This window comes from Heptranchias perlo, chromosome 16, assembly GCF_035084215.1.
Source record: "Heptranchias perlo isolate sHepPer1 chromosome 16, sHepPer1.hap1, whole genome shotgun sequence".
Classification (NCBI taxonomy): domain Eukaryota; kingdom Metazoa; phylum Chordata; class Chondrichthyes; order Hexanchiformes; family Hexanchidae; genus Heptranchias; species Heptranchias perlo.
In genome coordinates, this window is record NC_090340.1 from 34,556,946 (window position 1) to 34,579,645 (window position 22,700).

The 22,700-nt window shown below is 41.0% G+C and overlaps 1 protein-coding gene across 1 annotated transcript in view; it reads right to left on the reverse strand.

The window, feature by feature from the left end:
- lonp2 (lon peptidase 2, peroxisomal) overlaps window positions 1–22,700 on the reverse strand; it is an 85,615-nt gene that overhangs the window by 57,132 nt on the left and 5,783 nt on the right. Inside the window, exons 3-7 of the mRNA XM_067997925.1 lie at window positions 22,306–22,437; window positions 21,729–21,851; window positions 19,904–20,082; window positions 17,538–17,632; window positions 10,427–10,685 (exon numbers count right to left, since the gene is read on the reverse strand). Coding sequence (XP_067854026.1) covers window positions 10,427–10,685; window positions 17,538–17,632; window positions 19,904–20,082; window positions 21,729–21,851; window positions 22,306–22,437 — 788 coding nt within the window. The remainder of the gene's footprint in view (window positions 1–10,426; window positions 10,686–17,537; window positions 17,633–19,903; window positions 20,083–21,728; window positions 21,852–22,305; window positions 22,438–22,700) is intronic.

A 22,700-nucleotide genomic window follows, 5' to 3' on the forward strand; every position in this document is an offset into this window, starting at 1 on the left:
GACTCAGCTTATGATTGGTTTTAACCCCTTGTTAATCATAGAAAGGATATTATTAAACTAGAAAGAGTGCAGAAAAGATTTACTAGGATGCTACCGGGACTTGATGGTTTGACTTACAGGGAGAGGTTAGACAGACTGGGACTTTTTTCCCTGGAGAGTAGGAGGTTAAGGGGTGATCTTATAGAAGTCTATAAAATAATGAGGGGCATAGATAAGGTCGATAGTCAAAATCTTTTCCCAAAGGTAAGGGAGTCTATAACGAGGGGGCACAGATTTAAGGTGAGAGGGGAGAGATACAAAAGGGTCCAGAGGGGCAATTTTTTCACTCAAAGGGTGGTGAGTGTCTGGAACGAGCTGCCAGAGGCAGTAGTAGAGGCGGGTACAATTTTGTCTTTTAAAAAGCATTTGGACAGTTACATGGGTAAGATGGGTATCGAGGGATATGGGCCAAGTGCAGGCAATTGGGACTAGCTTAGTGGTATAAACTGGGCGACATGGACATGTTGGGCCGAAGGGCCTGTTTCCATGTTGTAACTTCTATGATTCTATGATTCTATGTCCCTCCCCACTCTGAAAATGTATAACTGTGTGGATCTGCCTTTGTAATTTTGCCTGTTCTATGAGATTGACCAGACTCTGTCAAGAGTTGAAATCAATTCTGTAGATAAGGTCAGCTGCAGCTAATAAAATTGTGTTAAACTTTCAAGTGTATTCGCATCAGTTTTTGCTGAACCAGACTAAGGGTAAAAAGAAATCCGGTATCGTCATTCTCACACGCCACCAACCTACTATTCCCATATTCCTAGATCACTCTCCCAGCACTACTAAAACCATATCCCCTCCCCAGTACTTCTGGATCCCCCCTATCTATCTTCAAGCATTTTCCCTACCAGCTTAGGAACATAGGAACAGGAGCAATCCATTTAGCCGCTCGAGCCTGTTCAGCCATTCAATTAGATCATGGCTGATCTGTATTTTAACTCCATTTGACTGCCTTGGTTCCGTAACCCTTAATAATACCCTTGAATATCAAAAATCTATCAATCCCAGTTTTGAAATTCTCAATTTACCTAAGCTCAACAGCTTCTTGGGGAAGAGGGTTCCAGATTTCCATGTACTTTCTGACATCACCCCTCAACTGTCTAGCACTAATTTTAAGGTTATGCCCTCTTATTCTGGACTCCCCCACCAGAGGAAATAGTTTCTCTCTATCTACCCTATCAAATCCTTTACTCATTTTAAACACCTCAATTAGATCACCCCTTAATCTTCTATACTCAAAGGAATACAAGCCCTGTCAATGCACCCTGTCTTCATTCTTTAACCCCTTTAGTCCCGGTATCTTTCCGGTGAATCTGCACTGCACCCCCACCAAGGCCAATATATCCTTCCTGAAGTGCAGTGCCCAGAACTGAATGCAGCACTCCAGATGAGGTCTAACCAGAGCTTTATATAACTGTAACATAACTTCTACCCCTTTATGTCCAGACCCCTTGAGACAAAGGCCAAATTCCATTAGCCTTTTTAATTATTTTTTGTATTTGTCCACTTGCTTTTAGTGATTTCTGTACATGGATCCCTAAATCTCTCTGCTCCTTCACAGTTCCTAACTTCTCACCATTTAGAAAATACTCTGATCTATCTTTCTTAAGTCCAAAGTAGATGACTTCATATTTCCCCACAATGAACTCCATCTGCCACTTGATTACACTTTCAATGTCTCTTTGCAACTTTCTGCTCCCATCTACACTATTTACTGTGCCACCTAACTTAGTGTTGCCAGCAAACTTGGGTGTATGGCGCTCTATTCCTTCATCTAAGTCACTTGCAAATATAGTAAACAGCTGAGGCCCCAGTACAGATCCCTGGGGGAAACCATTAGTCACATCCTGCCAATTTGAGTACACACCCATCATCCCTACTCTCTCTCTCCTACCTCCAAACCAATTCCCGGCTCCAACGCACCCACTTCAGGGTTTAACCCAGGCATGTTAGGATGCACGCGCACAAAAGAAACCCGGAACCCACTTAAAGCTGGTGGGTCGATAATTAAAGGGCTAATTCAGGTAGCTGAAACACTTTAGGCACTTAACTTTTTGTGGATTTTGCAACAGAAACAGATTTAACTACTCCTGAATGTGTCTCCCGTGGCTTCTGAAACATGCTGTTGAAACAGAGGCGAATTGCAGCCAAAGCTAATTTTGCCCATTAAACCAGTGATTGACACATCTCAATAAAAAATGTGGGATTGCAGCTGGGCAATCAGTTCTCTCAGACAAACGTTTGGCTGGGAGTTCTTTGTGCTTAAACTGAGATTTCTTTGTTGAAACTGAAAATTCTTGTGTTCAGACAAATTTACCTACATTTTGGAGCCCCTCAAACTGACAAGATCAGGATGGGTGGCACAATGGATCTATTCCACAGTACATCTGAGGAGGAGGCACATCACCATCATGCAGTTTTGGGATCTGCAGTTGCACAAGACAGAGGTGCGTAACAAGAACCCGCAGGAGAGCAGAGAGGGGACCAACCGAGATTGCAGGAGGCAATACCCAAGAGAGGGTCTACAGGCAGAGGCCGAGCTTCCTGGACCTCTCGGAGGAGCAGTGCCTATACAGGCAGAGATTGATTCAGCAGGTGGTCACAGACATCTGCAGCCTCCTTGAGGAAGAGCGGCTCCCGGCTGGACCTGGTGGCCACGCATTGCCTGTCACAGTTAAAGTCATGACTGCCCTTAATTTCTTCACCTCCGGATCCTTCCAGGCACCACCGGTGACATCTCCAGGGTCTCAGTCATCTGCACGTAAGTGTATACGACAGGTGATGGATGGCTTGTTTGCCAGGGTATCCGACTATGTGAACTTCCCTACGAGACATCAGCCAGACTGAGGGGGCGGTGGGTTTCAACTCTCTGGCTGGCTTCCCAGGGGTGCAGGGTGCAATTGATTGCACACATGTAGCAATCAGAGTACCTCCACATGAGCCAGGACTGTTCATAAACTGAAAGCAATATCACTCCAATAGTGTACAGCTGGTGTGCAACCACCGGAAGAGATTTTTGCAGGTGTGCGCTAGATTCTCTGGCAGCTATCATGATTCATTTATTTTGCCCGAGTCCAACATCCCGGCCCTCTTCCAAACAGAAGACAGACTTAAGAGCTGGCTCCTTGGAGACAAGGGATACCTCCTGAAGACATGGCTTATGACACCTGTGAGAAACCCCACCAACGAGGCACAGCAGCAGTACAACCAGAGCCATATCACTATCAGGTCTGTCACTGAGCAAGCCATAGGAATGTTGAAGATGCGCTTCAGGTGCCTGGATAGATCTGGGGGATCCCTTGAGTACTCGCCAGCGAGGGTGTACAGAATAATCGTCATATGCTGCGTCCTGCACAACATAACGCAGCAGAGGGGGTTACAGATGGAGGAGGTCGAATGCGCTCATTAAGTATCCTCATCTGGCGGCAACATTGAAGAAAAAGAGGACAAGGAGGAGGAAAATGAAGATGGGGAACCTATCGCCAGAGCAGTGGCGCACATTGCTGCCCGTGATGCCAGAGATTCCCTCATCCGTAACAGGTCCTGAGAGATGTGCAAATTGAAGACTTTGAAATACTCAGACCGCCTGGAACAACCACCACCGCCAACTCCCCTCCTCCGTTTGCACAAACAGTCCTTCAATAACGCATACAGCCACTGCACATGCGCCCAATGGGTGGCATCATGTCTTGGCATTCATGAAGCACACGAAAGGACAAATTCACAAAATGGACTCAATAATGGCCAAGACGTGACAATGGTGGATGATAATAATTAATTTTAATATGCCATAACAAAAAAATATATAAATTAGTAACATAACAGCTCGTCAAACACCTTTGAGCATACCCTTGGTGAATTACAATTGCTTAGCCTTTCTCTTTCTACCGCTTCTATGTGGTGCATCCCATGGCTTCAGCAGAGGTATTTGCAGGTTGCTTAGATACCTGTCCTGACTGATGAGATGCTCTCAGCCTACGACCTCTGGGTTTTGGAGCCCGTAAGAGCCCCGCCAAAGACTGCTCCAACTGCACCTGTGCAGTTGGCAGACTCGGCCATCGGGAGAGGAGGCAGCATTGCGGGTACTGGTTGAGGAGGGCAACGGGTGAGACGTGGGAGCGTTTTGAGTGGAGTCCACACTTCCATGTCTCCTTTTGCCATCATCCCTCTCCCAGGCCAGCACAACGTCACTCCCACCACTCTGCTGGCCAGCAGGTTGGTGAGCAGATGTGCCACGTTGTAAATCCACGGCTAAAGTATTTGTCTGCCTGTTTAAGGTGGCAGACACGTTGGCATCCAGTGTCCACATGGCCATTGTCACGGCCTCATTTGAGAGCTCTGCTTTAAGCTCAATGGAGGTTACCTTTCTCTCCATTGCAGACATTCCTGCACATACCTGCGCCACCAATCCACTAGCAATGGAGTCGGACTCCTCCATCCTCTCCGCTATTATGGAGAGCGTGCGTGGCACATTTTCCAGTACCTCGCAAAGATGCAGCTATACTTCTATCAATCTCATTCTCAATGATGGCCCCCGGGGTACACCATCTGTGTTCAGCTGAGCAGAGCTTGGCGAGGAGTGCACCTCCCGACACAGATTCTCCACAGCTGCCCGTCACCAGTGTCTGCTTATGCTCACTTGTAAGTGGTGAATCACCAGGTGACAACCCAACTAACTGTCTAACATGACCCACTGAAGTGCCAGTATCTGCGCTGGTGCATGGCTGTACGGCATGTGATGGTGCACCCTCAGAAGGAATGAGATCCTCTGAGGAATCACTTTCATCCATTTCGGCACTTTCCTCTTGGAGGCATGAAGGTCCTGGAAGACAACAAAAGCCAATACTAATTATTCATTGGTAAAGTGACAATCTTTCCACTGACCATACTGAGGTCCGGAACAGTTCAATCATTGATAAAATAAATTCAACATGTGTGAAAGATATTAAAGTTCTGTCACCAGCCATCTGCGGGTTGCCAGTCTCTCTATCTCCGTCGGATAGGCATGCAACGGTGCGACTGATCTCCATGGCCTCCTCCACATCTGTGAGCTGCACGATTTGTGGTGGTCCACCTCCAGTCCTCGTCCTCTCCCTTGCATTTTGCGCTCTCTTCTCCTACAAGGGGAGAAAGAACAGACCTGTAAGTGACTGAAGGCGACGTATTCACCCGATGGATGAGGCTGACAATGAAACCGATGCATCAGAGGGTTACTATCAGACAGATGCATCACATTGCAACAGGATTGGGGTGAGTGGCTATGGAGGGTGCATAAATGGGGAGGTGAGGATGTGCACAGAAAGTAAAGGATGGTTGATGCGGAAACTTAAGTGGGTGTGAGGAGTGATTTGATGGAGTAGGCATGCCAACACAGAGTGGGGGGGGGGGGGAATGGGGGGAATCTTGCACAACACAGGATGTGGGTGAAACATCAAATGTACTCACTTTTCCTGACCTGGTTAGGTTATTAAAACACTTTCTACACTGCAGGCAAGACCTGAGCACCGTGCTCCTGCTGCTGACGTCTTCTGCCACCTCCAGCCACGCCTTCTTGGTGGCAAAACCAGGTTTCTTCCTCCGAACACTTGGGTAGATAACCTCCCTGCTGGTTCTCACTGCACCCAGCAGAATTTCAAGTGAAGCATCTGTGAACCTGGGTGCTGCCCTTGCTCTCTGAGTCCATAACTTCACTTTCTCCTCCAAATTCCATTTTTGCAATAGTGGACTTCAGATCGCATCACGCGGGTGCGCAGTACGCCCACTGCGTAGCTTGGAGATGCAAAACCCGGAAGTAAAATTAAGTTCCTTCAATTTAGTTGCAATCGTAGATTCCGACGTTCTCACTTTACTTCTGGGTTCCCACGCGATTATCTACCCACCCATTGAGTTCCTGGTTCCAGGTTAAAAATGCCCCAGGTCTTAAAAGGGTTAAATTATGATGACAGGTTGCAAAAACTTGGTTTGTATTCCCTTGGGTTTAGGAAATTGAGGGATGATCTAATCGAGGTCTTTAAAATAGTAAAGGTATCCAATAGGGTAGATAGAGAAACTATTTCTTCTGGTGAGGGAATCCAGAACAAGGGGACATAATCTTAAAATTCAAGCTAGGTCATTTGGGATTGAAATCAGAAAGCACTTTTTCACACAAAGGGTAATGGAAATCTGGAACGCTCACCTCAAAAAGGCTGTGGATGCTGGGTCAACCAAAATTTTTAAGACTAGCATCGATAGATTTTTGTTAGGTAAAGGTATCAAGGGATATTTAACTGAACGGCGGAACAGACTCAAGGGGCTGAGTGGCTTACTCCTGTTCCTATGTTCCCATCAAGTATCTCGGATTCTGGCAAGCTGACTCACAAATGAGAGTATATTTCTTTTGAGTGTGAAAGGATTTTGGAAGGCATTTTTCCAATTGTTTTTTTAAAAATCCTGTAGAATGCTTTCTTCCCCCCCATGTTCAACCGATATATTCTTTTAGCTCAGACACATAGCTAGCCAGAGATAAAGTTGATTTTTTTTTCTTTCAAAACACATTCATTGAATTTTGAAAGCTTCTCAGGTAAGCACAAAGGCTTTATTATCTGTGTTTTGTTGCTGGAAAATGTAAACATCCTAATTAATTAAAGCTATGCTGGTGAGAAAAAAAAAGACAGAGCAGCTTTCCGCATCCCAATTTGATTTCATTTTCCCCCCCCCAAACAGAAAACAAATGAATTAAAGCCTTAGAGGGGACACGTACAGACACTTTGGCAGAAGACTAATATATTGTGTTTTACATGATATAATTTTTCTGTCTTTATAAAACAGCCCAATCTCTGACTTACTGATAACGGAGTATGTTCAGGGATGGAACATGCTCAAGGCTTTTAATGCATATAAAGAAAGCAAGCAAGCAATGCATTTATATAGCACCTTTCAGGACCGCAGGATGTCACAAAGTGCTTTACAGCCAATGAAGTACTTTTTGAAGTGTAATGGAATAAAATAAGCTTCATTGATTGTTTGTGACATCATCCGAACCCCTCAAGTGTGTTCCAGCCTTTTAGCTAAACTGTTTGTTCTCTGTCTTTGCTCAGTCACAGCAGAACAGTTTCCAGTACTGGCTGTTAATAGGAACTAAACTCTAGTGGTGAAGTCATTACTTTTATTACAGTAGGCATTTTTAATAACTCAATGTTTCTTGGCTATTTCTGCTCCTTTGCCAAGATTACCTCATCACTCACTTATTTAAGCCACCCAGGTGCCAGACATGTTTTTTTTCTGGCCAAGAATTATAGCTGAGTGATGTAATTGAAGTCTAATGGTTCTTACATAATATGAAACAGCAGGGAAAAGATTGCAGAAAATAAAAGGTCAGTTTGTTCAGTGGGTAAAATGTGTTGTGTGATGCGCTTATGAACTATATATACACACTGGGAAAAGTCAGATACAATTCCTGGTCCAGCTGAATTAGCTGATCTCAGGTGGGGTAGCAGGAGGGGGGTCTACAAGTAGTCTGTGTCCCCATCTGGAGTTTGGGGGGGGGGGGGGGTGGGGTGGTGGGCAGAAGAAAAAAAACAAAATTCTCATTCTTGCCTGTCATCCAGTAGCCCATGCGAAAATGTACATGTGAGTATTGCTTTAGGACAACACTGAGCTTGGCTGAGATGGGACGTCCCCCTACGCGCCAACCAGCTTGCTGACATTCACCATGTACACTTAGACATGAAGAATGACCACTTGAGGGTTGCCATCACCAGTACAACCACTCCTTAACATATCATTCCTTTGAGGTGCAGAGGAGAAGGTGAATTATGTAACAAGTTACTGCAATTAAACATCTGGGACTGAAGGCATATCACAAAGTTAGGATCAATTGCAGCAAGGTTCTCAACAATCTCTGGAGATCCAAAGTGCACACTTGAAAATATAAAAGCTCAAGAGTTCTTGTCTGAAATGCCTTAGCCCACGCAGAAGGATCTCTTTATAGCCACTTAGTGGCATTCACCCAGAAGAGTCAGCGGGGATTCATTTTGGTTCGGAGATCTCACCATAACGTGGTCGGCGACCTGCGAGCACACTCCCTAATAGGCAGCTCACTGATCTGGAGGTGGGAAATCAGGCCGAACAGCCAAATTAGAAGGTTCTACCACAGCACCTTAAAGGGAGGAAGTGAAAGGAAATACCACTTTAGAGCAGCAGCCAACACTTTTGCAGAATCCACAGCAGCAAGGATATTAAATAAGGAAGCCTTTAAGTTTATCCTGGATCATGGTCCACCCGAAAAATCGGAACGGGCAGGAAGACGACAATAAGGCAGCACTTCCATTGCACGTGCTACCGCCCTGTTTTTAAATGCAAGTGGGGCTGTGGGGACATGAAAATAGCCCCATTATCTTTTCATGTTAGGTTTTCAAAAAGATAATGCATCTACTGCGTCATGACATTAAGTAGTCAAGGAATCGAGTTGTGCTGACACAACTGCTACTGAGAACAGGAAGCAAGCGTGGGATTTAAACTTATATAGAGAAAGATATATATTTTATATTCAAGAACACAAGTCGATATAAGGCATAAACTATTAAATCAACACATATGCCTTTTACCCAAAAGTAACAATAAGAATATGAAGTGACTTACACATGTACATAAAATGACAAATACAAGCAGAAGGATTTTCCCTGGCTGAAAACTGTGTTTTTTCTTTTGTTGGTTACAATAGTTGTATTCCATGTTGGGGAGCTATATATTGCCACAATACAATCGGAACTATTTCTTGAACTGCTCTGGGAGTGATAATTTTAAATTTGGTCACCAAATGTCAGAACTACAACCTTGCTAGATTACCAAAATAACACACGTCATATGGTTAAACTATTGCAACACTGTATTCAGGCCAATTAAAATATAATTTAGTAAATTACAATTCTATATTTGGATAAGATGTCTGTTTGAATCAGGCAAACATTGATCTGGTCAGCTGTTCTTCATTTGGCAGGAAGAACTCTAAGCGGACCATGATGGAATGCGCAGAAATGAAATGTCACTTTTAACTAATTACCATTTTACTAAGAAGAAGCAAATGCAAAAAATGGTTGCATCATAACACTGCAGCTGAAGGCAAATACAGTTTACAGTGGTTGTCATTACAATCTGCAGTGGTTCAGTGCATTACAAGACCTATTTGCTGCTTAGTTCAGAATTGCTTTTGTATTTGTAATCCTAGTACAGTGGAATCTTGATCATCCAGGTTCCCAATTTCTACCTTCTGGCCTATGCACAAGAATTCTCGCAGGAGTTGAGAGACTGGCTGATTGTACTGTAGGGAGCAGAGAGGGAGGAGCACACTGACCAGCGATTCAGGAAAGTGGAGGAACCCAATAGCTATGGCTCACCTTCTATTTTGTTATTTTTCCAATCTCTTATTGAATTATTCAGGAGCTGACAAAAGTTTCAACAAAAAAAATGAGTTAGAAGATAAGGAGAACACATGTAAAAGAGATCGGAAAGCAAATACAGCAATTCGGAGAATCACTGGAGGAAAAAGATTGGAGTAACAGGATCATTATCTGAAACACAGTAAACATCTGTTTGAGGAGCAGAGGAGCTTCTTATATATGGGTCACTTTATAATCTCATTTCTTTTCAGATCTTTTGTAAGATCTGCTGTGCTCAGACCAAGGATCATACTGAGGCTTTTCCTGGCCTGCATGGCTCCGTACTTTACCATAAGGTACACCTAACACTGAGCCATTAGTGATTAAAATTGTCAAGTTTGTTTTTAAGTAGCAAAGTATTGTTATAATTGCCCAATGACTTAACCGAGCCACAGAGACCCGAGTGGTGGTTGCAGTGTGACAACTGGTCTCAGCTCTCCTGGGTTAGGGAAGGCAAAAAATCAGTCAGGGTTTGACTTTCTGATAGCTACCCAGTGACCTTTGGTGAAAGTGTGCGTGTGTGGATACTGGGTAAGGACAGGATTGGGCTCAGCTGTGATGCTCCCACCCACCCCAGGGCCAGGCACACACAAATAATAGACACCTGGACGAGGTACCAGAAGGTGGTCAGTGTTTGTGAAACTATAGCCTAGTAAGTGGGGAGAAAATTGGCAAGAAAAATATAGTTATACATTTATTGAGTGTTACTACAATATTACCTTTTGCTAAAGAATAGTTTGGCTCTCTTGTCATTCTTTTTAGGATCAATTGTTAGAGACAAATTAAAATAAAAGGAGACAAATACAAGACACAGTGAAACTTCTTACTGTCTTAATTTCATAGAATATGAATGACTAATTATTCTATTAATCAGGATTTTATCTAATGGGTTTACAAATATACAAGTTCAAGTTTCTAATTATTACTTTTACACTAGGAAACACTCATAAATTGCTATTGTATAATACCTGTGACCACGGATGTCAGATTGATCACATACTCCACCCAATGCTATCCTGTGGAACTCCCTGCCGAGGGTCTTTGCTATTGATCTGCCCACGCTGGTCTTGCCCACACCAGGAGGTCCCACAAAGCAAAGGATAGGTCCTTTCAGGTTGTTTTTAAGTTGTCTGACTGCAAGATACTCCAGTACCCTCTGTTTGAGCTTCTGCATTGCATAGTGGTCACTGTCAAGTAAAACTCTTGCAGCACGAAGATCCAGGCGATCTGGAAACCAATCATAAATGGCTGATTGACAATAGACATAGAACATGTTATAATAAAAATTTAACTACTGAATTATACTCCATTTTAATTTCATTGCTAGGAGGACTACTGCCCCTGAAAAAAAACGATCAAATCAAGTAGCGCGAAAGAGAACTTAAAGTCCTTTCTCAAAAAGTTAACCACATTCTCAGAGTGAGGCATGGACATGTTCATTTGCATGAAAGGTGTATTTAATATAAAGTCACGGGAATGACTAGGTAAATTTTAGTCCAACCAAAACAATTAGAAATGTAATAAAACTTAAGGTTGATTGTGCTGTATTGTATGATGTCATTTCACATCACTAACAGCATTGTCTTTTCTTTAAAATTGGCAATTTTCTCCCTTCTTGAAGGTGCAGTCAGCAGTGGAGATTTGGTTCTACAAGTATCAGTCGCTCTCTGATAACTCACCCAAGTGACCGTCTTCACACATGAGCCCCTCACTGAGAACATTGAAAAACTATTTTTACCATAGGGAGCAGCACAGCTGACCCCAATTCTGTCCTCATGAGATGTCCACACGTATGCATGTTACAGCAAGAGTCACTGGATGCTGATAAGTGGAATTCCTGCTGATTTTTTCCCCCTCCTAGGCCAAGGGCACTGAGACCAACTGTGGAACACACACTGCCACTCTGGCTATGACCACTTAACTCAGCACAGATTGGAAACAAACTGGAAACCAGTTGGTTTGTGTGGTTCAGTTACACACTGCTTTTGCCAGATAAGCCATTGGGAGAGTTTACCAGAGAATTCTGAAGGCAGTCTTTCATGTCTGTTTTTTTGGAAGCATTTTATTTATTGCAGCAATGTCATTACTGAATTGGTGATTCTGTACCTAAATGAACAATACTGTACACACACCGATCACTGCTTTAAGGACTGAATGAGTGAACTGACCATATTTAATGAAAAATACTATTTTCAAATGAGTTGGGTGACTACACAGCAATACAATATGATTTTTGTAATTATTTTATTGGAATTTTCAAATTCTTTAATTTACAAATAAAACCTGATTTTTCTTTCAATCAATTTTCTATGGTTTTGTAAAGGGACACAAAACAACTGGAGAACAACTAATCATAACTAGCCCAGTGCATTATGTTTTCAGGAGCATTCTATGGTTTGTCCAGGACTTTGGTAATGGTGATCATTAGCTTATCAGCAACTATATTCTCCTTCCCCTTCCCCTTGGTATCCCTGCAAACCTAGTACGGTTTCTCCACCGAATTTCATGAGCAAGTTTTGCTAGCCTTTTTGTGCTGATGTAAAGTAGTTTTGGTCCCTGTTGACACTAAACCAGTTCCATAACTTGGGAATAAAAAGAAAAAAAACCTGCGAATCTGAAGCAAAAACAAAAATTGCTGGAAATACACAGCAAGTCACTCAGCACGAGTAAAGAGAAAAGAAAGGTTAACATTTTGAGTGCAAGACCCTTCTTCAGAACTGAAAGGCTATCAAACCCCTGTGTAAATAGATAAGAGAAGAAAAAGAGGGGAGTGGGGAAGACAACATACTCCAATCAGATAGGAAGTTAATGGGTTGAATGACCTGCAGAGTTTAAGAAGTAGGAACCTGTTAAATAGTATAAACAATTATCTGGCGAAGCAAAAGACAATAGAGGAATAAAAGAATGTGCAAATAGCTAAGATGGTGAAAAGCATGGGAAAAGTCCATACCAGAAAAAAAAAGCAAAATGCTGGCACAGGCACGATGGGCTGAATGGCCTCCTTCTGTGCTGTCATTCTATGATTCCAGGTGAAAAACCAAAAGCAGGGAATGCTGGAAACTTGCCAATCCCCAGCAATCCTTGCTAAAAGAAAATGTGGGGTCATGCTAAGGTCTGAAGTAAATCCGAACATTCTTAGTGCAGTGTAATTAAACCATTCTGGGTATTCTCTTAGGGTTTACATAATAAGTATGTCCTGCTTTTAATATTTGCCATGTTTTGTTTTATATAGCTACTTGTAAATAAAGTTATTCATTTCTTAAGGCAATAACTCCGTGGTCACCATTTTGGAAAGAATTTAATAAAGTGGTCCGAACCTACATTAAATCCAGTAAGCAGATCATAACAGAAGCAACTGTTTGCGAGGGAAGTGTATCAAAAAATTACAGCTTCCAGACCACAGGGGACAAAAGGTATTAACTGCAGTGAACCATTAGAAACATTAACAATGCAACTTCATTTTACAAGAATATATCCACACCAAACAAGTAAATTATGAGCTTTCGCAAATATTTTATGATCAATTTTCTTCTAAAGCCAGTAATACATTAGTGTAATGCAGACATTTTAAATCACGCAGTGGGAATTATTGATGACTTGTCCCTGAAGGTAAATCATCTACAGATAGTATAATGCAGAGCAACAACTAACTGCAGCTTTTCAGTCCATTACACAAATACAGGCTTCCAGCATAATTTCATGTCATCTTCCCCGTTACCCATCAACAATCAAACAGCTGCAGCCACTTAATAAATTACGTTCCAGCAAATATGAATGCAATCACATCAATCTAGTGTGCAAACTGCACAATCTGTATGAATATATCAAAAGTGTTTCACGAGACCCCAACTACTACAATCAGCACTTTTCCTCCATGTATTTATAGCCAATCCCCCAAGGTGGTTTAAAGGGACTGCTTGAATCGTAAATGATTTTAACGAGAGATTTTATGCAAGCGTAACCCTTTCAATTCTGAATGACCTGCAATGTGGACAGAAAAGCAGGAACCTGTTAGGTAATATAAAAGATTATCCAGCATGGCAAAAGACATTAGAAGAATAAAAGAATGTGCAAATAGCTAAGATGGTGAAAAATATGACAAAAGCCCACATCGGAAAAATGGCAAGATGCATAAGATTAAAGGTTTGGAGGGGGGAGCGGCGGGGGGGGGGGGGGAAAAAGAGTGTGCAGGGAAAGAGATGCAGCGGGTCAAAAAATATAGGGAATGTTGGAAACTTGCCAATGCTGAAAATGCTGACACTCCAGGTACGGAATCCCCTGCCAAACCTGTGCTCTGAAGAAGGGGCCGTATCCGAAGTGCCAACCTGATCCCCCCCATTAGAAATCACAAATAGTGATTTTTAATGCTCCTCTGACGACTTAGTGGGTAAAGGCACCAAACCACACAGACCAGAAGGTTCCCAGTTTGGATCCTGCTGAGTTAGCTGATCTCAACCAGAGCAGCAGCTGGAGTTCTAAAATTGGCCTTGAAGCCCATGAAGAAGAAAAAAAATCAGCTAGGGCTCCCATTCCGATTGCTATTCTGTGGCCCCTGCTGGAAAGTCTGCAGCTGTAATCAGGTGGTGAGCGGATCTGGCTTGACTGTGATGCTCTCCATGGTGGAAGTCTACTCACCGTCTAGATGCGCTCAGAAGGCATAGCCACTTGGGTCAGTTGGAACATGGAAGAGTAGAAAACATACAGAAAAGAGAAACAGTAGGAACAAGAGACTTACAGTAACAGAGGGGGGAGAAAAAGTCAAAGACAACTAGAATGGCAGAGAGGGAGTAGAGTGGGAGACAAGCTAAGAAACAATATGAGAGAGACATTTTATTTTTCTTTTGACTGATGAATGCCATGCGAAATAAAATATATGCATCTTTTACTGGTCCACATGTCATTATACAGTTGACTTTTGAGAGGGCTCTGTGCGCTTAAACATTAGGACAATTTTGAAGAACCTTTTGGAGAGATTGATCAATTAATGCAGGTCACAGTACAAAACAAAATAAACTATAAAGGATGAACATCCTTGCTCATTCTCAGAAGCTAAATGAGGAAAGACTGAACTAAAGAATGAGCAAATACATAAGATGGTGAAAATAGTGGGAAAAGCCAATCAATTCCTCTCAACACTTAAATGTAGAAAGGCAAGGATAGTGAAGGGGGGAGCGAGGGCAGAGGGCGCGGGGGTGCGAGGGCATTTGAAAAGAGAGGGCAAACAGGTCTATTAATTCAGAAATCTTTGCACTGCAACTACTCAAGAGGAAAAGCATGCTCACTTTTGGGTGACATATGTAACTTGTAATTAAGGGCAAATGACTTAATGTCTATCAAGCAGAAGCAAGAAAGGAGAAATAACCTAAGCCTGAACTAGTTATAGAATCATAGAAGTTTACAACATGGAAACAGGCCCTTCGGCCCAACATGTCCATGTCGCCCATCAATGAATCAGAAAAACTGTGACCCCAAGGAATTACTTTAATTACTTAATTTAATTAAAGTATCAGTTTATAGCCACTAAATATAAATACTATGAACCTTTAAGCACCAAAGCTTAGTTTATTCTGCCACAGATGACAAGCAATTAAGTTACGAATCAAGATTGCTAAGAGATGGAAGTATTCACCAGAGAATGGACAGGAGGGAGAACAACAAATGTCCTGTCCTTCCTCGAGAATGCCAATAATGTATTATTCCTTGCTCTTTTCTTGAGTACTCTCTATTGGGGAAATCGAAAAATACTTCTCTGGATTTTCCTCTTTGGATCGTCCGAAAGGTATAGTGGGGCAGGACTCGTGCCCACTGACTGTCCAGCAATAACCCCGATTAAACTTTCTGGGTCAGCCCAATTTCAATACCTGACATGAATGCCTGGCACAATCAACACATCTGATTTGGAGCTTGTCCATTTATGGGTGGGAAGTAGCGTGCTGCTGTAAGATTTAAATACCAGCAGGACCATAAATGGCCAGACATCATCACTGATATTTTTCTTTGAAATCAATTTGAAAATCTTTGTAGAATGTCACAACAATTTGCTGCAGGGCACAGACCCCCAGATTTTCACAGGCAGCAGATGTTCTTTTGGGTCAAGTAAGGCCTTTTTACCACTAGGGTGGAAAGAAAAGTAGGCACACACATTGTGGGTTTTCATTAAAATTGATGTAATATGAAAGGAAGCTGTGAGTAAATGCACTCAGAGGTGGCTGTAGATGATAGAAGATGTAATCAAGACTGTTCATGAATATCTCTTGCAGCCAGCAACAGGCTATCCCCTGCATTCTCATGCTGCTGTAGCTAACAGCTTTCGTTGATCATCCTTCTGTTGCCTTTGGGTGCGTTCCTCTGCTGGGACTTCCATTAGGAGGCCTCTTTTAAAAGGCAAAGTTGTGCAACGAGCAGCATAATTTCCCAATCCTGGAAGCCCCAGTCAGACTATACTGCAGGGCGCTGAGCCGTAATGATGGAAAATGGAATGTATGACATCATCACATCATTACTATCTCGTGGGCTGATACTTCCAAAGCTGGACGGAAATGATGACAGGAAATTGGGCAGGCAAGAAAATGAGTGGGAATCCAAGGTCAGAGATTCCTACCCCATTTTCTGCCCCTGCCCAACTGTTACTCAGTATCCAGGCCTCTCTCTCTGAATTACCAGACACCTTTTGTTCAAATTGGTTTCCTCAGAGTTTTATACTTTGATTTTCTACGTGGTACTAAATAAATTGTCCGTTTGGTTGTGGGTTTAAGCCGACTACAAACTTGAACACATATTATAGGTTGACATTTCAGTGCAGTACTGAGGAGTGCTACATTGTGGGAGGTACTGTCTTTTGGATGAGATGTTAAATCATGGTCCTGTTTGCAGCTCTGGTGGGTGTAAAAGATCCCATGGTACGATCTAAAGAAAACCAGATAGGCCTTCTGGTATCCTGGCCAAAATTTTTCACTAATATAAACACAACCAAAAAACAGATTATCGATCATTTATTTAATGCTGTTTGTGGGACCTAGCTATGTACAAATTGGCTGCCACGTTTGCCTATGTAACAGCAGCACGTGCATTTCAAATGTAATCTATTGGCTGTAAAGTGATTTTACCAATGGTCACAACTTGCAAGTAAATTACTAATTTAAAAAAATGTCTTTGTTTGGCAACTTCTGAAGAATGCAGGTTTTCAATAATACATAAGGATGCATGAATTATTTTTTATAATGTACAATGCTAAATATAAGATAGAATTGCAAACAGAACACAATTTACAATAAACTTGAAACTTTCAAAATAAACCATTTGAGAAACAGTATTATTGTCATCTCAAAAGGACTAAAGCTAAGATGAGAGGATTAACATTCCTATACTTGTAGGTGAAGTTAACTGAATAAGGTTGGACAAGTTGGGCCTATACACGCTGGAGTTTAAAAGAATGAGGTGTGATCTTATTGAAACATATAAGATCCTGAGGGGATTAGAAGGGGTAGATGCTGAGAGGATGTTTCCCCTTGTGGGAGAGACTAGAACTAGGGGCCACAGTTTAAAAATAAGGGGTCTCCCATTTAAGACGGAGATGAGAAGTTTTTTCTCTGAGGGTCCTGAGTCTGTGGAACTCACTTCCCCAGAGAGCAGTGGAGGCAGGGTCATTGAATATTTTTAAGGTGGAGTTAGATAGATTCCCGATTAACAAGGGAGTCAAAGGTTATAGTAGGTCGTCGGGAAAGTAATGTTGAGGTCACAATCAGATCAGCCGTGATCTTATCAAATGGAAGAGCAGGCTCGAGAGGCCGAATGGCCTACTCTTGCTCTTAATTCGTATGTTCGTATAAAATTGTCATCCATCTTGTGATCTACTACCTCCTTTTAGTAATTTCACATTATTATTTGTACTTTAGCCACAACAGCAGTCATCATTCGCATAAATACAGCACCGACTGAAAGCAATCTACAGCACTGCAGACGTGTACAATATTCACTACTAAACATATACCCCTCTCCTTCTATAAAAAGATTCCTTCAGCTATATGAAAAAAATTTTTTAAAATTTTTGTCTCCGGATTACTGGGAGTAGTTTCTTACCTGTTGTGCTTTTGTTCCATGGCAGTTCCACCATTAGTTCCAGGTAATTCCTGGACAAAGCAAACTCTGGCATAGACTGAGGCATCTTCTTTAATCTGAAAATGGCAAAACCCATTGAAAAATGTAAAGAACATGGTTTGTGAAGTTTTATGTCAGTCCTTTTCAAACTTTTACACCCACTCTAACCAACTGAGTTTGGGGTCACTTTTGTGATTGCAGCACTGGTTCAAATAAAACCAAATAGAAAACAGACAAAAAAACATTTACAAACAACTAAAATCTGAATATTCCTGGGGAAAAGGCTGGAAGCATTGATGGGAAATAGTGCAATTTTTAAAAAAATGTACTCAACTCCATTTTATTTAAATCGTCAGTTAATTCGAAATAAAATCTGCCAAAAAGTATCCCATTGAAAATTGGCTGTTTAATTCCTACTGCGTAATTCAAAATGCTATAATTAAAGTGTGAATTCCATTCGAAATCAGGATTTGATCAATAAAACGCTCTACTTTATTTGAATTCAGTCTATGGTTACCATCAGGTGGCCAGGAGGTCAGTACCTCGTTGAGTGGAGACACAAAGCAGTTTGAAAATAAAGCTAGGCAGAAGCACAAGACTCTTACCATTGATGTAAAATACAACATCAAATACAGGAGAGGTAACCCGGAAAAATGAAGAAAATGGTGGCACTGTAATTTAACATCCTTCCCTCCCATTCTCTCCACCTACCTGAAAAGCAGGGAGTGAATTGCGACTGATTAAGCAAAGATGGGAATAAAGAAAGCTGCTGTTGATTGGGAGTTTCCACTCCCCTTCCGCCAGCGCTTTTGTGGTGTTTTTACTTTGCCTGTAATGTACAAGAGTAACAAAAACACATGGATAACTGGTGCTCTTTTTAAACAGCAACTGCGCAACTTTGACTGAAGCATGGGATTGCGAGGCAAAAAAATCACCTTGAAGTTTCAATCCCATGCAGTTTAATAGTTGCTTGATGGATATGATTTTTTATGGCACTTAAGGGTTTCTATAGTTTATAGTGCGCCATTTCATCAAAATGCCATTAAACTCTGTATTTACACTACCAGTTAATTTAGATTGTTTTTACACAAGACTCATCTTTGACTTATGTAAGGAGTCGCACACCACCAGGTTATAGTCCAACAGCTTTATTTGAAATCACAAGCTTTCGGAGCTTTGCTCCTTTGTCAGGTGACGAAGGAGTAAAGCTCCAAAAGCTTGTGATTTCAAATAAAGCTGTCGGACTATAACCTGGTATTGTGCGACTCCTTACATTTGTCCACCCCAGTCCATCACCGGCATCTCCACATCTTTGACTTAAGCAGGGTAGACTGTGTTTGGTTATAACTATTTTTCCAGGTCCTACAGATGTACTAAAAGATTATTCTATTTCTCATCCCTCCCTAAAAATACTATTTCTTGAAGTTTTTTTTTTAGCTCTGACCATTTCTAACACCCCATTAAGTTTCAATATTTTTGATATTTCCTTTTTTTTTTATTTCTTTTGCCTAGATTGTATTCTCCCTCTTTGAACGTAACCTTCCCTAACCCACCCGAGGCTGTAACAGAATTAGACAAATCCAACATCTTGATTGCCTGAATGAGCCATGGCAAAGATAGTATTGATGTGGTGCTGGAGTCGGTAATACCCTTATAAAGTCAGCATTCCGAACCTACAATTCCAATAACCATAGTGCCACGTAAAAAGATGTTCCAATTATAAGTGTCAATTCTGTAGCATCCTATATTTGGCATTGCCAGCTAAAATCTTTTTGTACCATGGCACAGAGAATTGTGGACTGCAAACAAAGTTTAGTCTAATCAATCATAGGTATTTTGTTCCTCAAAGTATAAAAATATAGGAAGACATGTGACAGTCACTATTGAATATGAAAACATTTCGGCAATATCTAATTCACTTGCAATTCTGACGCTGATGAGTTAGGTAACAGATGATTTAGCATAAGCTATTCTCACATTCATGGTTACCTACCAAAGTGCACCAAATCAGAATATTGTTTTGAAAAATGTATATTATTGTCATTGGTTTAATTTTAGAGACAGAGCAACAGCGCTGGGGAAAACGGTCAGGCATTTAACCTTGCTAGGACATGCTACTCGGTCACATATTTTGGAATTATTTACTTGCAACAATGTAATTTACTTTCAAAGATTAGTCCAAAATATCAAGTACATTTATTGTGATATAAATCAGAGTCGACCAAATAGAACAGCCTTCTTTACGAAAGTCCACTTAAAAAAAAATTGTACCTAACACATCAAGTAGTCTGTTCTTCAACTGGAGGCACAAAAAAGGTTTGTGTTACTGGTCAATTGTCATCATGTACCTTTTGATCTCCTTTATGCAAACTTTCATTGCCTGCTCTGGCATATTTGTACTTTTAATCTTCTTCTCCAGCATGACAACATCATCGCCATCATCATCATCCTCCTCCTCGACTGCATCCAAATGCAACGGTCTCCCTGGAATTTGATTGTTTCTTCGAGTAGGTCGGATGATCACAACCTAGCAGTGGCAAAAGTACTTCTGATAAGTATAACATGGTCTCTAACATCAGGTTTAACAACTTACATTTATACAGTGCCTTTAATATAGGAAAACATCCCGTGGCACTTCACAAAAATGTTATTAATATTCAGAATTCAGAAACACTTTCTGCTTTGTGAAATTTGGAGTGTGCAGTACTCTCATAAGAATTCACAATGAATTTCCATCTACATATCTAATTTTATTTTACACTGTATTAGAAATGGTCACTAATGCAGTCTAGCAAATTAGCACTTTTTTAAGACAATGAAGCCAGACAAATTAACCTTCAGATGTATACCCCAAAAATACACATGGAACATAGTAAATAATTAAGCAATAGCTAATTACAGGTCAACTCCTTCAGTCAGTCACAGTTCTTGGTAAAGTACAAACATAGTTCATTACCACGGTTTGTTCCATATTTGCTACTGTAGTAAGGAATGAAATTCCTCTTAAAAAAATTGGAAAATGCTCATTTTTAACCGTAAATAACGAGTGACTAATAAAATAGTGGGAACCTTATGCCTTCCAAAAGTTTCTGAAAATATGATATAGTTAGATCATTAAGAACTCAAAATTTTGATTTTCCTTTTTTAACAATTAAGATTTATATACTGCTTTTAACACAATAAAACATCCCAATGCACCTGACAAAAGCATAACTGGACAAAAAATGACACCGAGCCATAGAAGGAGATATTAGGAGGGGTGATTAAAAGCTTGGCCAAAGAGGTAGATTTTATGGAAGGTCTTACAGGAGAGAGAGGTGGAGAGGTTTAGGTCAGAATAGAGACACCCCAATAGAGAATACAGTTTCTGTAGAAAGCGCTTAAAGAATTCCAGCCCTTAGTGCAGCAGACACAGTCGCAAGTGACTGGGTGACATTCCGCCTTCAGTGTTAGAGAAATTTGTGAGGGAATTTAGAGTCAGGCACCATTCACCCTCAATCAAGTTTGAACGAACAGCTAACCATTTTCAAACATTGATAAAAATAAGAAATATTTTTATGATTTTTAAAAAATTGAATAGGAAAAAAAGGATAATTCTGAAATGCATTCTTTACAGCCCCAACATGCTCACAGTTGCACATATAGCAAGTATCAAATTAATAAGCTAACACCAGGGGCAAAGTATTAACACATGGGCCTCCAGGGCCCGTGTCCAGGAACCCCAGCCAAACATGGGGCACTTGGTAAAACTCACCATAACACAGAAAAACTACATACAACCACTGGATCAGTTTCATTTATGTGTAGTATAGTGCGATATGATTTGCTTTAATGCAATGTGTAAACATTCTACAGGACTATTTCTTCATGCAATTTTTGTTTTAATGGTGGGGAGGGGGGGGAAATTGTGCAGGGGATGCGGAGGGGCACTGAATGTTCTTGGTGCCCGTGACCCCAAGAATTCTTGATCCGGCTCTGGCCAACACTTAATACAGCTTTCACATTTTCTCTCAGTATTATATAGCAATGCAGGAAAAGAAACCAAGTACAATTTGTGACCATACAATCTCCTTCACCAAGTGTTTTCAATAATCTGCTGTAAGATTATGCTTGACTACATAATAGATTAAATATCTGTTAAATATCTGTTTCCATACAGCAAGTCATTCCTACCCTTTTTTCATCATTTGGCTTGGACTTCCGAGTTTTTTGAAGCAATTTTAGTCCTTCAATTTGCCGAACAAGCAATGGAATGGTCTTCTTAAACCTCTCTTCCAAACCAACAGCATCCAGTATCTGTGTGTCAGAGGTAAGAGCAGAACAGAAATAAAATTAGACATTATTGAAGTGTTCTAAAAAGTTACGTCTACAGACCTAAAACCACTATCCTGACAACAATTTCAGGCAGCAAAGCTCCATTTAACAATGCAAATTAAAGGATATAACATTATGTTGGCACTAACATAAAAATACTAAACTTACAACTAAAAAAGCTACCAAGTTTCTAATAATTAAAAATAAACTACAAATTGGTAGAACTGCTCCTTGATCTCAGTCATGGCCATTGTGACAAAAAAGGGATTTGTTTTCTGTATCGAATTTTTAAAGTATTTCTTATTACTGGAACCAGCATGCAGGGCAGGGGTAAAATTGAGCTAGTTTTCAAATGTTGCCGTTCCGCAGGCTAGATGTGTACTTAAAATTTAAAGTCTATGTTTAGCATTAAGTGCATTTGTATAATCAAGCATACCTGTAGCTTTTCATTGGTACTTGTGCGGATAATTGATGCCAAAATGTCAGGTAATGTTTCCTTAGGAAGGCTATCCAGTAAATGTCTCAGCTTGGCAACCACTGGTACCGACATATCCAACATCTCCACCAACTGCAGACATTAAGGAATTATCCATTAGTGCACAAATTTGTAGTAGGTGGTGTGGGTCACATATTGTCTGATGCTTATAAGCTTTGGGGATATTAAAGATTTCTCCATTTAATCACAGTCACCTTTTTGCTAATTCCTTATAAAACATTTGAGGTTTCAAAATCTTTCAAACATCTTATGTCAAGTAGTGCAATGTGTTGGTGCTCTAGCACACTGTGCCATAGAGTAGAAGGATTTTTCTTTATGCTCATGAATCCCCATAT